Source organism: Lissotriton vulgaris, chromosome 6 (genome assembly GCF_964263255.1).
Source record: "Lissotriton vulgaris chromosome 6, aLisVul1.2, whole genome shotgun sequence".
Lineage (NCBI taxonomy): Eukaryota > Metazoa > Chordata > Amphibia > Caudata > Salamandridae > Lissotriton > Lissotriton vulgaris.
The window spans coordinates 1,253,894,624-1,253,908,538 of NC_141694.1; the positions used below are offsets into that span (position 1 = coordinate 1,253,894,624).

At 42.7% G+C, this 13,915-nt stretch overlaps 1 protein-coding gene across 1 annotated transcript in view; it reads left to right on the top strand.

The window, feature by feature from the left end:
• LOC147708714 (uncharacterized) overlaps positions 1-13,915 on the top strand; it is a 260,037-nt gene that overhangs the window by 16,089 nt on the left and 230,033 nt on the right. The window contains exons 4-7 of the mRNA XM_086925764.1: positions 192-338; positions 2,001-2,087; positions 4,679-4,754; positions 7,204-7,256. Coding sequence (XP_086781890.1) covers positions 192-338; positions 2,001-2,087; positions 4,679-4,754; positions 7,204-7,256 — 363 coding nt within the window. The remainder of the gene's footprint in view (positions 1-191; positions 339-2,000; positions 2,088-4,678; positions 4,755-7,203; positions 7,257-13,915) is intronic.

The following is a 13,915-nucleotide window of genomic DNA, read 5'->3' on the forward strand; positions in this document are numbered from 1 at the left end:
TAAGAACTTCCTGAATGCAGGCATATGAGTACAAGTTAACCCATGCCATGACTTTTTTTTTATGACAATGCATAAACACGCATCTCCACCACAAGTATTTGTATTTTGCCATACAAAAACAATCAGTGTCCCCTTGCTTCAGACATACAGAGGTCAGAGGTATGTACTCTCTCTTGTGTTACTTCCTGTAGATACGTGAACAGGTGCTACTTACACTTGGCTCAATGGCCACTCTGCTTCCTTCAGACCAGCTGGCTTTGGAACTACCAAGAGTGTTCCGAGAGGTATTATACCTCCAGGCAAGCCTGCCGAAAGAGAACACCTTTGGCCTGATAAAGGTATGTCTGGGGCAAATATACCCCTCAGAAATATCTACTGTATGTTTGAATGAATTATCGAAGAGAATCATAAGTGGTTGTCTAGCGAGAAAATGTTGTGTTTGGGGGTATTCTCTGCTTGTCTTTCAGATCTGGATTTTTCTGTAGCTTTCAAAACATCTGACCTAGAGCCCAGATCTGATTGGTCATTATCTGGGTCTTCTCTTTTTTTCACCAGGGATATTATAGTTGGGCCTTCATTACAAGTGGCACAATAATTCTGATGGTACAGGTCTCATTGGAATCATGAGGTTTGGAGGAATATGGCAGCTCTGCTGTGTTTCCTCAAAAGCCCGGGGAAAAACAAGTACAGTAAATGAAATGTGACACCCATATGTTATTGCTCCCAAAATTTGAGTCCTTGTTATTTGCCCTTCCTAGACTCACAGCAAAATAGCAAATTATGATAGGTCACTCATAATGAGGGTCACAGTAATGCAGATGGAATCTAAGGAATTACAGAAATTATTTACACTGGTGCATTATTTTTTAAAACCCTTTCATTTTCAGTTTTCTTGGGAGAAACTGCCTTTTTGTGTGGTCAGTGCACCACTACATAGAAGAAAGTAATGCTTTTGGAGATCCATTGTGTCAAAAAAGTAAAACTTTGAATCAAGACCATGTCATTTTTTCTTCCTTCACTTTATTAGCCTTCCTGCCTCACTAGGAGTTAAAAACAAACTTGTTCACAACTTTCTTAATGTATAAATTATTTTTATTTTTTCTATAATCCCCATATTGAGAAAGTAACAATAACCAGCTGGTTTTATTGTTACGATTGTACTTGACATCACCCTTAAGAGTTCTAATCATGGGCCCCTTCTAGGGATCCAGATCACTTCTTCCCTTTAACCTCCATCGTTCGACGAACACCTACCTTATTTTTCATGAGTTGGTTTATATACTTTGGAAAAGGTTTTCACATTTTTTTTAAACTGTCCTTGTATGTTTTCTTAATAGTTCACATGTGCCTCATAAATGTCCTATAGAAAACATCTAAAAGCTTGGGAACTTACCATATACACTTTGTACATTCCAATGTCACCCTCCTCCCAAGAGCAGCCTCATCAACAACTTCTATCTTAAGATTCTTATCAACTCTCCTCTCTGAGAATTCTGATCACCTCTCCTCTCCCTTTTGGGTATTTGCATCAAATCTCTTGGGATCCTGAACTTCACTTGCAACAGAAGATAATACTCTCCTACCTCTTGAGGATTCTCACCCTGTAAAGCTTCTGATCACGTCTTCCTTTGTGGTGATACTGATCACCTCTCCCCAGTCAACCACTGACCCCCTTGAGAGTGTGGATCGCCTGTCCGTTACAAGGATCTTGATTACTTCAATCCCCTTGACTGCCTTGAAGTTCTTTAGCTGAAGATGGAGCTTGATCCTTTCCTCACATTTTAAAGTGATGATTATTCATCACTAGGAAGGGCCATGTCCCAAGAGGTGTCAGATGGCTGTGATTTCGTTGCTTAGTTGGTCAAGATCTGTTGTTTATGTGCAGTAATCATTTAAAATAGTTGGAAATGAATGTGATAAATGAAATTGAAAGCCATATGGATGAGTGATCTCTTTCTAAAGGCTTCTCCCTTACTAATTTCATGTTCTTTTCCATTCAGCCTCTCGAACATTTCCTTAGAGCTGGTGTCACAAAAGCTTGCAAGGAGGCTTCTTTACCGGAAGGGTTTGCAGCACTGCACAATATGGTAGGAGATTTTTTGAGTAGACTCTTCTATCATGAAATCACTGTATCTTCTGAACAATAAAGATGATCAGCTCGTGTGATGGACACAAATCCTGATTAGATAGTAGAGATGTGGATTCCACTCCTGCCCATTCACTGACACCTCTCATGAGAGAGCACTAAAATAAAGTCCCCTGTTATCTTTATCACAGAAGGCTGAAAATGCCACCCATTCTCTTTAAAAACCAAAGGAAATGATGGACGGAGCGTTGACAATACAAGCACTCACCCCCAGTCAACGGATCTGGGTTTAATCCATCACCGTTCTTTAGCCTACTCTGCCACCCCAGTTCAGACATGGCCATGTACAAATCAGTCTGACCCTGTGCCTCATGGGAACAGTTCAGCCCGAACTGCCAAGCCATGCCTTCCCTGGACCGGAAACAAGCTACCGAGGACCGGTTTCTGGCATTTCAGCCGTCTTCAGCCCGGCTTGCTTGAATCCAGTGGCAAAGTGAGCAAGGGACTCACATCTGAGCATACCCTGCCAACTTATGGCGAACAAAGAAAGACCAAAGGAAATGATGGACGGAGCGTTGACAATACAAGCACTCACCCCCAGTCAACTGATCTGGGTTAAATCCATCACCGTTCTTTAGCCCACTATGCCTTCCCAGTTCAGACATGGCCATGTGCAAATTAATCTGACCCTGTGCCTCATGGGAACAGTCCAGCCCGAACTGCCATGCCATGCCTTCCCTGGGCCGGAAACAAGCTACCGAGGACCGGTTTCTGGCATTTCAGCTGTCTTCAGCCCGGCTTGCTTGAATCCAGTGGCAAAGTGAGCAAGGGACTCAAGTCTGAGCATACCATGCCAACTTATGGCGAACAAAGGAAATCAAAGGAAATGATGGACGGAGCGTTGACAATACAAGCACTCACCCCCAGTCAACTGATATGGGTTTAATCCATCACCGTTCTTTAGCCCACTCTGCCACCCCAGATCAGACATGGCCATGTGCAAATCAGTCTGACCCTGTGCCTCTTAGGAACAGTCCAGCCCGAACTGCCAAGCCATGCCTTCCCTGGACCGGAAACAAGCTACCGAGGACCGGTTTCTGGCATTTCAGCCGTCATCAGCCCGGCTTGCTTCAATCCAGTGGCAAAGTGAGCAAGGGACTCACTTCTGAGCATACCCTGCCAACTTATGGCGAACAAAGGAAAACCAAAGGAAACGATGGACGGAGCGTTGACAATAAAAGCCCTCAGCCCCAGTCAACTGATCTGGGTTTAATCCATCACCGTTCTTTAGCCCACTCTGCCACCCCAGTTCAGACATGGCCACGTGCAAATCGAACTGACCCTGTGCCTCATGGGAACAGTCCAGCCCGAACTGCCAAGCCATGCCTTCCCTGGACCGGAAACAAGCTACCGAGGACCGGTTTCTGGCATTTCAGCCGTCTTCAGCCCGGCTTGCTTGACTCCAGTGGCAAAGTGAGCAAGGGACTCACGTCTGAGCATACCCTGCCACACTTATGGCAAACAAAGAAAAACCAAAGGAAATGATGGACGGAGCATTGACAATACAAGCACTCACCCTCAGTCAACTGATCTGGGTTTAATCCATCACCGTTCTTTAGCCCACTCAGAACTGGGGTGGCAGAGTGGGCTAAAGAACGGTGATGGATCAAACCCAGATCTGTGGACTGGGTGTGAGTGTTTGATTGGTTCAGATGCTCCGTCCATCACCACCCCCTTTTGTACCGCTTTGTTCGCCATAAGTTGGCAGGGTATGCTCAGACGTGAGTCCCTTGCTCACTTTGCCACTGGATTCAAGCAAGCCAGGCTGAAGACGGCTGAAATGCCAGAAACCGGTCCTCGGAAGCTTGTTTCCGGTCCAAGGAAGGCATGGCTTGGCAGTTCGGGCTGGACTGTTCGCATGAGGCACAGGGTCAGACTGATTTGCATATGGCCATGTCTGAACTGGGGTGGCAGAGTGGGCTAAAGAACGGTGATGGATTAAAGCCAGATCTTTTGACTGGGTGTGAGTGTTTGATTGATTCAGATGCTCCGTCCATCACCACTCCCTTTTGTACCGCTATTGCCTGAGATCAGCTTTTAAAAAACAGTGGCACACACACATCACACTCACAGATGTATTTTCACCAAAATGCTCAGGGGTAGTGTTTTTGATATCTCAAACCCTTTGATCGCCCAACGTAATGATTGGGTTTCTCATTTGTTTAAGCATCAGCCCCTCAGCTGCCTTCTATTTTCCACTGTGGCCTCATTATGAGCTGGCTGAAAATTGGTTTGAGGACACCGGGTCCTGGAATCTATAATTCTTGAATGTTATCCCGCTTCAAATGCTGGCTATCCTGAGTTTTCCCTAGAATGAGAATAACAACTTGGACCCAGAGTTACCAAAATATTTGGGATAATAAATACGCATTTCGGCTCCTGAAAGAGAGCTGGGATTGTGAGGAAGATCTTAACTACACACAGCTCTTTTATCCACAGTATCAGAGATCCTCTTGTTCTGCCGATTACAGTATGTGAAATCACAAATGATAATCGCCCCCTCACTAAATATGGTCTTCTTTTCTTTGGCAGCTCTCTGCCCAGGAACCTCTGTCTCACAAAGGGCAAGCAGCTAAACAGACAGCAAATGAGCTACTCCTCCTGCTTGGTGAGTACAGGATTGGTAAATCCTCAAACCCCATTTATTTTTGTGGAGAAGTGTGGCTCAAGTGGTTGGAGCGGCAGACCTTGATGCAGAGGTCTGGCCCGGACCAGGGTTCAATTCCCCGCCTCAGTGGGTCTTGGGCTCAAATTTCCCCGGACCTGACAATTCTCGCCTTGGTGCCTATTCCAATCATGGAGTCCCACTCTGTAACTCTGGGCAATAGCTTGCTTAATCTCCACAACGGCCCCTCGCAGCGGGATGCCTGGCTTTCACCTTGGGGATGGCCAGTAATGGGTTATCTCGCAGGGGAATACCAGGACGGGTTCCCTAAGCAAGCGCCGGGAAACCCACTGCGGGTAGCTGTGCGCTATACAAGTACAAAAACATTTTTTAGTCTAAAAATGTAACTGTAATTGAAAGAGCGAACTTGTTCATTGGTTATTGTCTTGTACTATTCACCTTTGCTTCTGGCTGTGCCCTCCTCACATATCTCTATATTGCCTCCTTTGCCAATGCTGCTTCTGCTTGTGCATTGCTAGTTCCACCCATGCCCTTACCACTGCTATTGCCAGTTTCTATCCCTGCCTTGCTGATAAATCACATGAGTGCATCTCCACTGTCCATGGATCCTCTGAACATAACCTTTGCTCTTGTCTCCAGGCTCATTCTGTTACTCATAACTTTCCTCAGAACCATTTAAATGTTTTCTCTGTCGATGCATCGTCTACTCACGCTGCTGTAGTTATTTTCTGTCTCGGTTTCCTCTGCCATGCCTCATCAGTAAACATTAATCACCTCCTCACACCCTGTGGCCATACATCTTTCTTTTTTCTCATCCATTCTTTCCTCTTGCCTGCAAACTGCCCATGTTCCTACACAATCCCTCCCACAGAGGCTGTTTATAGACACCTCCTTTGTTCATGTCTCCTCTTCTCATGCACGTGCCCATACATTCTCTGCTATTACCTTCACTGCCTTACTCTTTACTTTATCTGTTGTATTTTTTAACAAGTATGATTTCCATCAAAAGTAGTTTTGATGCTAAACAGGAAAGTGATTGCCAAAATTCAGTGCAATACAAAAAGTAAATCTTTATTTGTAGTACTTTGTCAAATGTGATGATGGTGAACATATTCTCAAAAACTTATGACAAGGGAGGGCTTTGGACTGCTATGGTTTATCAGCCTGCATTTAGAGACCAAAATCTGATTTTTGTTGGCAGTCTGGAATAGATCTGGGAAGCCTAAATTTACAAACTTTATTCTTCACCTCTAGCCTCGTCGACCCAGTCTTTGGATTCCTATTTACCTGCACCTCAGTTTAAACGTAGATTTTACCCTGCCAACGAGCATCCTGGTTACAGGCCTCAATACTCATGTTTTGCATCTTGGCAATATATTTGTGAACATCAAGCAATAGGCTTAGGCTATGTTATGTTAATATGATTTATTATTGCGCACGGCTTCATCATGATTGAATTATTTTTTCCAGATGGAGTGTCCAATGTTTTTGAAACTTTTGGAACCATAGAATAGGCATAGACTACCAAGCAGGAAATGATCTAGATTTGAATACCAGAAAACTGACTAACAGGATGTTTTTCAGTTCAAACAGTTGCTAAAACATTTCTGTAGGTCTAGGTCCAATTGTCCTAGCAAGAGGTTGTCTCTAGAATGTACCTTAGGTTCTCGACTTTGAGAACTGAAAGAAATCTTGCTATGTATGGATCTGCCCTCGCTGGTGATGTTCCTGAAAGGATGGCTTCTGGTTTACAAACTGATTTCCGATGCAGCCTCTTGGCTTGATCAGCACTCGCTGCCCTTGTGTTTCCAACCCCTGTTGGTGAGTATTCTGGCCCTCCTCTTTTCTTTTTGAGGGTTTCTTATCATGCTACTGATCTCTACCTCTAGGTTTGTTTGGCCAGCAAATATGCTCTTTGTAATATTCCGACAGTGAATTAGGCGGTGATCTCTTTAACCCCTTGCCCGCGGCCAGAATTCCGCTCCTATGCGGCACATTCGGATCGCGGGCGTGGTCATGACGGCTGGGAGCCGTCATCAGCACACGAGCACTGTGTGCATGACGGCTCCCAGCCGTCATCAGCATGGAAGGGTTTAAAAAGACTAGGGAGCAATAGGGAGAAGACACTTCTCTGGATGCATGCCGCATCTTTATGACACTCATCTTGTTGCACTGCTATTCCAGGTCCCACGAGCTACTGTGTCTTATAGTAAACACAGAAGACATTTACATAGTATGAATATTAGAGTTATTGTGAACAGGTGGGAAACATTTCCATTTATTGTTCATAGATTGTTTTACATTAAACCCTATAATTGGTGATGATCTGAAACCAAAGACAATAATTCAATAAAACAATCTGATAGATCAAGGGCCTACCATCTGGTTAGAAAAGTAATTGCTCATTTTAAATATTTTTGCCTCTCTCTAGAGACAACTCAAAGTGAACTACTGGATGCAGGAGCTCAAGCGTCTGGTATTGAGGTAAGTAGCATAAGGCTGTGTCTCCAGAGAGCCTGTGCCACATGTTAACCTTTAGGGAAAGGGACAGCAGTTTACAACATGCTTATCAGGATCTAAGATGCCTAATTTGTTTTATTTAGAGTGCCAATTTCCCGGTTAGCACAAGGGTTATGTAGAGAGACAAACTGAATAGTTTGCTAGAGTTTCTATGGTGCATTAATGTTATGGAAAAAGCTCGAGAGCGTGAGTGTGAAATGCTTTTATGAGTACTCTCTTGACCATGCAGGTATTACAAGGCAGGTTTCTTTGTGTTTGGGATACCAACTGATACATGGATGAAAGCTGAAAGGAGTAACAGTGTCAACACACCATATGGCAACTAAAGAGGGATTCTGGGACAGCCCTTTGCCTGTGTGGGAGAGCTTCCTTTAAGTATTGGCCTGATGAAATGTTTGTCAGTCCAATGCATTTTGTGTTTGTTTATATTTCCTGCTGTTCGAAATTGTTTTGGAGAGTGTTTTAAAAAAAACTCTTTTGTTTTGCTCTTTTACTGCTGCCATCATTATGGAGTGCATAAAGCTGCGCGAGATCTTGTGAGTGGTTGATTGAGGGGTAAAGTGTCAATTGCTTTGCTCAGTAATTTTTTTAAACTGCAAACACTTGCAGTGTTCAGAGTTTGGCTTTTTTATTCTGACTTTATTATATGGCTTTTGAGAGCCCTCTTTTCAGGAGGGGCTGCCTTAGGGAACCTAAGGCCCCTCCATACAAGACTGTGATGTTTCAGTGCAGAAGCAAGCGCCTATTTAATGCATTGCCAACGTTTCAACTTGGCCATGTGCCTATTGCATTGTATTGTAATTGCATTTGTATAGCGCTTACTACCTTGATGAGGCGTCAAAGCACTTTTTCGACGAGTAGCACGCTACTCCGGGACCCATAGAGGATTAGTGTTGAATTAGTATCGTGAAACATGCAAGTAAATTTTAAGTGGTGGATAGGTTAAGCAGTTATTTGTTTTCGGAAGAATAGCAGAAGGATAGAAGAGGAAAAAGGGGTTTATATTTATATAGCGCTTGTTACTCCTGATGGGGTGTTGAAGCATGCTACTCCTGAAACCCATAAAGGATTAGTGGTGAATTAGTATTGTGAAATATGAAAGTAATTTGAGTGGTGGATATTACTCAGTTATTTGCTGTGTGAAGGATAGCTGAGCGATAGAAGGGGAAGAAAGGTTTGCATTCATATAGCACCTGTTACCCCTGATGCGGTTTTGAAGCACTTTTTTGACAAGTGGCATGCTACTCTGGAACCCATAAGGATTAGTGTTGAAAGTTAGTATGGTGAAACAGGAAATTAATTTGAGTGGTGGATATGTTAGTCAGTTATTTGGATTGAGAAGGGTTGGGGAGGGGTTAAAAAGGGGAAAAGGTTTGCATTTTTATAGCACTTGTAACCCTGATGGGGTGTTGATACGCTTTATTGCAGAGTAGCACACTATTCTAGAACCCATAAAGGATTAGTGGTAAATTAGTATAGTGGTTATGAAATTTGAGCAGCGAACATGTTAGTCTGTTATTTTGATTGAACAGGATAGCGGAGAGATAGAAGAGTGAAGGTTTTTTTCTTCTTCTTTTGTTTTTGGTCATAGCAGTAGGAGGAGGCTTTTGGATGAGTAAAAAGGGCTTTTGGAGGGGAAGAGTCAGAGGGAAGAGTTTAGAAAGGTTTGTTTTGGGGGATCGGTATAGTAAAAGAGGTGTCAGATGATGCAAGGAGGGGTAGAGTAGGAGAGAGTCTAGAAAGGGTTATTTTGGGGATCATAGTAGTGGTATATGGGGTTTGGGATAAATGAGAGAGTGGATGTAGAGGATATATTGATAGATTTATAGGGTGAGAGATAAGGTAGTGCATTGGAAAGAGTAGTAGAAAGAAGTTTGAGATGAGTCAGAAAGTTGGGCTAGAAGATATATTGAGAGAAGTGTAGGCTGAGAAATAGGGTAGTGCATTGGAAATGCTAAATTAGAGGAAAGTGATAAATATATAGATCCATAAGTACATTGAAAGTATATAGATGCATAAAGGAGGTAAGTATATGTAGATTAAAGCTATTGATAGAGGTATGGGTGAGAAATAGGGTAGTGCTCGTTTTCGTAACTAATGAACACACACTCAGTGTTCGTTTGTAAGCGACACGGATAGGTCTCTCCAAACAACGATTGCCCCTTTTAAATATTCAACCACATTTCTGAAGCATTACACCCCACAACAACATTTTTGCTCTAAAGCTATATGCTTGAGCGACAATAATCTCAAGAACCGTAGGTTGCTCTACTGCCTTGGATTTTGGAAATTTTTGTGCTTGATGGTTATTTCCTGACAAAGACACCTCCAGTGTCGAAATGCGCGTCGAAGAAACCATGGTTATTTGTACCAAATTGTTGATTTTGCAATGAATTTAACATTTTTTAATGAAAATCATCGACTGCTGTTTTTAAATGTCAACATCATTTGCTGAAATAATTAAAATGTATGATTTTTTAATAATTTTTTCTTGAACTTTCTCTTCACATTGCTTTTGTCACATATTGCCTGGGATTGTTGTTTTTCATATAAATAAGAGGCAGCGCCAGAATTAAGACCAGGGAAAACCTGGTCTTACCCTTGCGCAATGTGGAGAAATGCTTTATTTCTCCTCGTCTTTGCTGTTTCCATATGTGCTGCCTTGTGCAGCACACATAGAAACAGCAAAATGCAATTGATTGTGTATGTGCAGGAAGGCGAGCCTTCCTGCACATATTTAATCATTGAAAAAAAAGACTTTTTGCAACTTCTATGTTTGCTGCATTAAGCAGCACACATAGAAGTTTCAAAACCCCATGAATGAGTGTTTATCTGCAGGAAGGCCTCCCTTCCTGCACATAACAATCATTAACATTCATTATGCACTATGGTACAAGGGTGCGTGCATTGGCGCTAGGCAGCTGAACTCAGCACCAGCACTAGGAGAAACGCAGGGGTGCACCACATTCTTGTAAATACGGCATATCCCTGTGTTTTCAGAATGGAGAAGCGTGGCTTTAGCAATATAACATGCTTCTCCATTCTGTTGTAAATATGCCCTGAGTCTCTTGTTCTCTTTGAATTGTTTGCCAGCAGATCACTGTGGCGGAAAGGGGCATATTTACAGGATGGCGTTAAGCCACGTTGAGTGGCTCAGCGAAACCTTATAAATATGAAAATGAAGTTAGGCCACTGTAGCGTCCACAAAAGTGACGCTCTGGTGACTATAGGGCTTGTACATATGCTCCTAAGTGTCTTATTGAAAAATAGGTTTACATTCCCACGCAACATGCAGGGAAATCCCTCTTTGGTATTCTGTGTCCCTGGTGGTCACTCATCTCTCCTGGCACAGCATTCTTGATAAAATATTTCTCCTGGATTTGTGTTTAGATGTGCATTATTTCTGTGGAACAATGTCGTACATTGACACAATTACTCCAGTACACTGAGTTATCACCAATTCATCATCATCATAAAATCTTTACTTTTTATCACCAATTAAGTTTGTGGTATTTAGCCATTTTAGTGAGCAGCTACAGTTTATAATTGACAAAAATAATCACTATGGTCTCATAAAAACCTTTGTTGTGACGCACAAAAATATCCTGAGGGTGTTCATGTACTTCTGATCGTTACTTGCATGACTTTTCAGCACACAGCTCTCTGGAATACTGTGGGAAATCTAGGAGTTGCAGAGTTCTATCTCTACTGCAGAGTAGAGTAAGCTCTTGCTTGATAAGAGCTCAGGCAAAAAACTATGGCCTCGATAAATAAACTCAGGGAATCTTGATGTATTTTTAAGATGAGACAAATCCTAAAACTACTGTGATCTCAATACAACTTTTCAAAGTTGTTAACTATGTTTGAACTATATAACAGTACATGCATTTCATTCCCATTTTCTTTATGTCAGTGTACAGGTGAAAGGCCACCAGTCTAACTCAATAGGTCTGGTTATAACTGAAAATGGTGCTCACCCCGTTTGATGGAACGACAGCCTCACGAGATCCTATGTCATTAATATTATTAGATGCAGAGAAAGCATTTGATAGGGTCTCGTGGGGGTTCCTATGGGCAGTATTAGAGAAGGTAAATCTTGGGAGTGGCTTTATAAAGGCTATCAGGGCTTTATATGTCAATCCAAGAATTAAACTTAGAATTATGGGCGAATGGAGTAAAGAGATAATGATTGGACAGGGAACTAGACAAGGATGTCCCTGCTCGCCACTTCTCTTCGCCCTATATATAGATGCATTTATTAGGAAAATAGAACAGAACATAGACATACGGCCAATAGTCTTGAATGGACACGAAACAAAAATTCTGGGGTACGCGGACGATTTGGCGGTTACCTCTTGCGATCCTGAAACTGCATTACGGGCAATAGAAACAGAGGCAGCTATATATGGAAGATTATCAGGATATAAGCTAAACGCAGATAAAACGCAAGTTGTAATAAATAACAAAGTAACGTTGGCAGATCAAAGAGTCACTGAGACTGCGATATATTTAGGGGTTTCAATCTCCTCCGATATCACAACCATAGTAGAGAAGAATTTAGAACCTATAATACGCAAGGCTAAAACTGACTTTAACCGATTAAATAACCTGCATTTGACTACAATTGGCCGATGCAAACTGATAAAAATGTCCTAAAGTGCTATATCTTTTTAGGTCCATTCCCCTACTATTCGACAATAAATGGTTCAGAGAGCTAGAAGGGGTAACAAACAGGTTTATATGGGCAGGAGGAAGAACGCGACGTAGCCAGAAATTTTTGTCGTTGCCCCGAGAACGTGGCGGGTTGACACTCCCAGACTTCAAAACCTATTATTGGGCATCAGTTTTACAATTTATAAGAGGGATGCTGGGGGGAGATATTACGGACAAATGGAGAGGGAGGGATATGATTCCGGATGTATATGAGCTTCTGGTCACAGATTTGGACAGCTGGCTTCTCAAATATGATGAGAAAAGTTACTACAAGAAGGTACGGTTTAAGACCCTGGGGGCTGCCATAACAATATGGTCTATCCTTAAAAAGAAGCTAAAACTGGGCAGAATAAACTATTATACACCACTATATGGGAATCCATTGTTTCCAGGAATCTTCCACGATTCCATAATGAAAGATTGGGACAGGCAAGGGGTAAAAACTTTAGGAGACCTTGTAGGTCGGACAGGGGCAATTATCACGTATGAAAATGCGCAAAGGCTTTATAATTTAAGGCGAAGAGATTTTTATAAATATTTACAAGTCAGGTCAGTCCTATCAAGAAAGAGGGGCTGGAGAGGCTGACATGCAAAAAGTAGATTTGATGGAAGACTTGAGAAAGGAGTCAGGTTGCTCTATATCGCAGTTGTATGTCGAAATATGTAAATTTAAGAAGGATGACTCTAAAAAATGTTTGAGAAATTGGGAACTAAATTAGGGCTGACTGGGAATGAGGCCGAGAAGTCTCTAATAATGTCAAATAAGGTGCTGAGTACAACAAATTTGCAAACACAGCAATATAAAACATTGTATGAATTGTATTATACTCCCCATAGGGTGGCACAGTGGGGCGGAACAAGTGGGATTATTTGTCCAAGATGTCACTCTACCCAAGCTGATACGATTCACATGTTTGCTTCATGTCCCAGGTTAGATAGCTATAAACAGGATATGGAACAATTCTTTCAGAAAACACTGGGAATGAATATAACATTGTCAAACGAAGTTATGATCTTAAGAGTTGCTAAGGATGGCATGGTTGTTCCCCATTATGAGTTTTTGTATATAGCCATGGTATTAAGCAGACTATGTATAGCATCGCTATGGAAAGATTCTAGTCCACCGACTGTACATCAATGGGTTTCTAGGTTGCTGGCAATCTTTACCTTGGAACATCTCTATACGAAAAAAAGGGAAGGGTAAGAAGGGAGGTTGCGAGGCGAATATGGGCTCCAATAATAACATGGAAGCAAAAGCTGGGGGAGTTATAAGCATATAGCAAGATAACTAATAATTTGTTTTAGGTACTAAATTGAATTTGTAAGATCTATTATGGATAGAATTTGTTAAATGCAAGCACGAATCTACAAACTTTTTAAAAGAATTAAGTTAATAATGAATGTTATTTGATTTTCTTATCCCTGTGAAATACATAATGAAAATGTAATTGTAATCTTGATGATGATGAATAAAAAAAATTTAAAAAAAAAAATGGGGGCGTGGCTTGGAGGGCGAAGATGGCGGTCGCAGCTTAGAGGAGCTCCCGCCGGCCCACACGTTATCCGATCATTATCCTGGCCCCCGAGCCCTGCAAACTGCCCTACCTGTACTGGGAGTGTTCCGGGTGGCACCGAGACCTATCCGGTGTGCCGCCCCGCTTGAATCAGCTGCTCCAGTGACCCGCGATTGTCGGCGACGCGGTGCGGCCTACTGTCCACGAGTGGAGCCGGGGCCTCGATTTTCGGGACCCGGGGCCGACGGCCAGTGGTCGGGCCGGTCGGGGGATTCCCCACCCAGCAGCATCGGCGCCGGAGCTCACGAGGACCACTGGGGGTACCTGGAACGTCGGAGGCTACACCTGGGGTGTTCCTGGGACAGCGTGGGGGCACCGCGGCCTGTGCGGACCCCG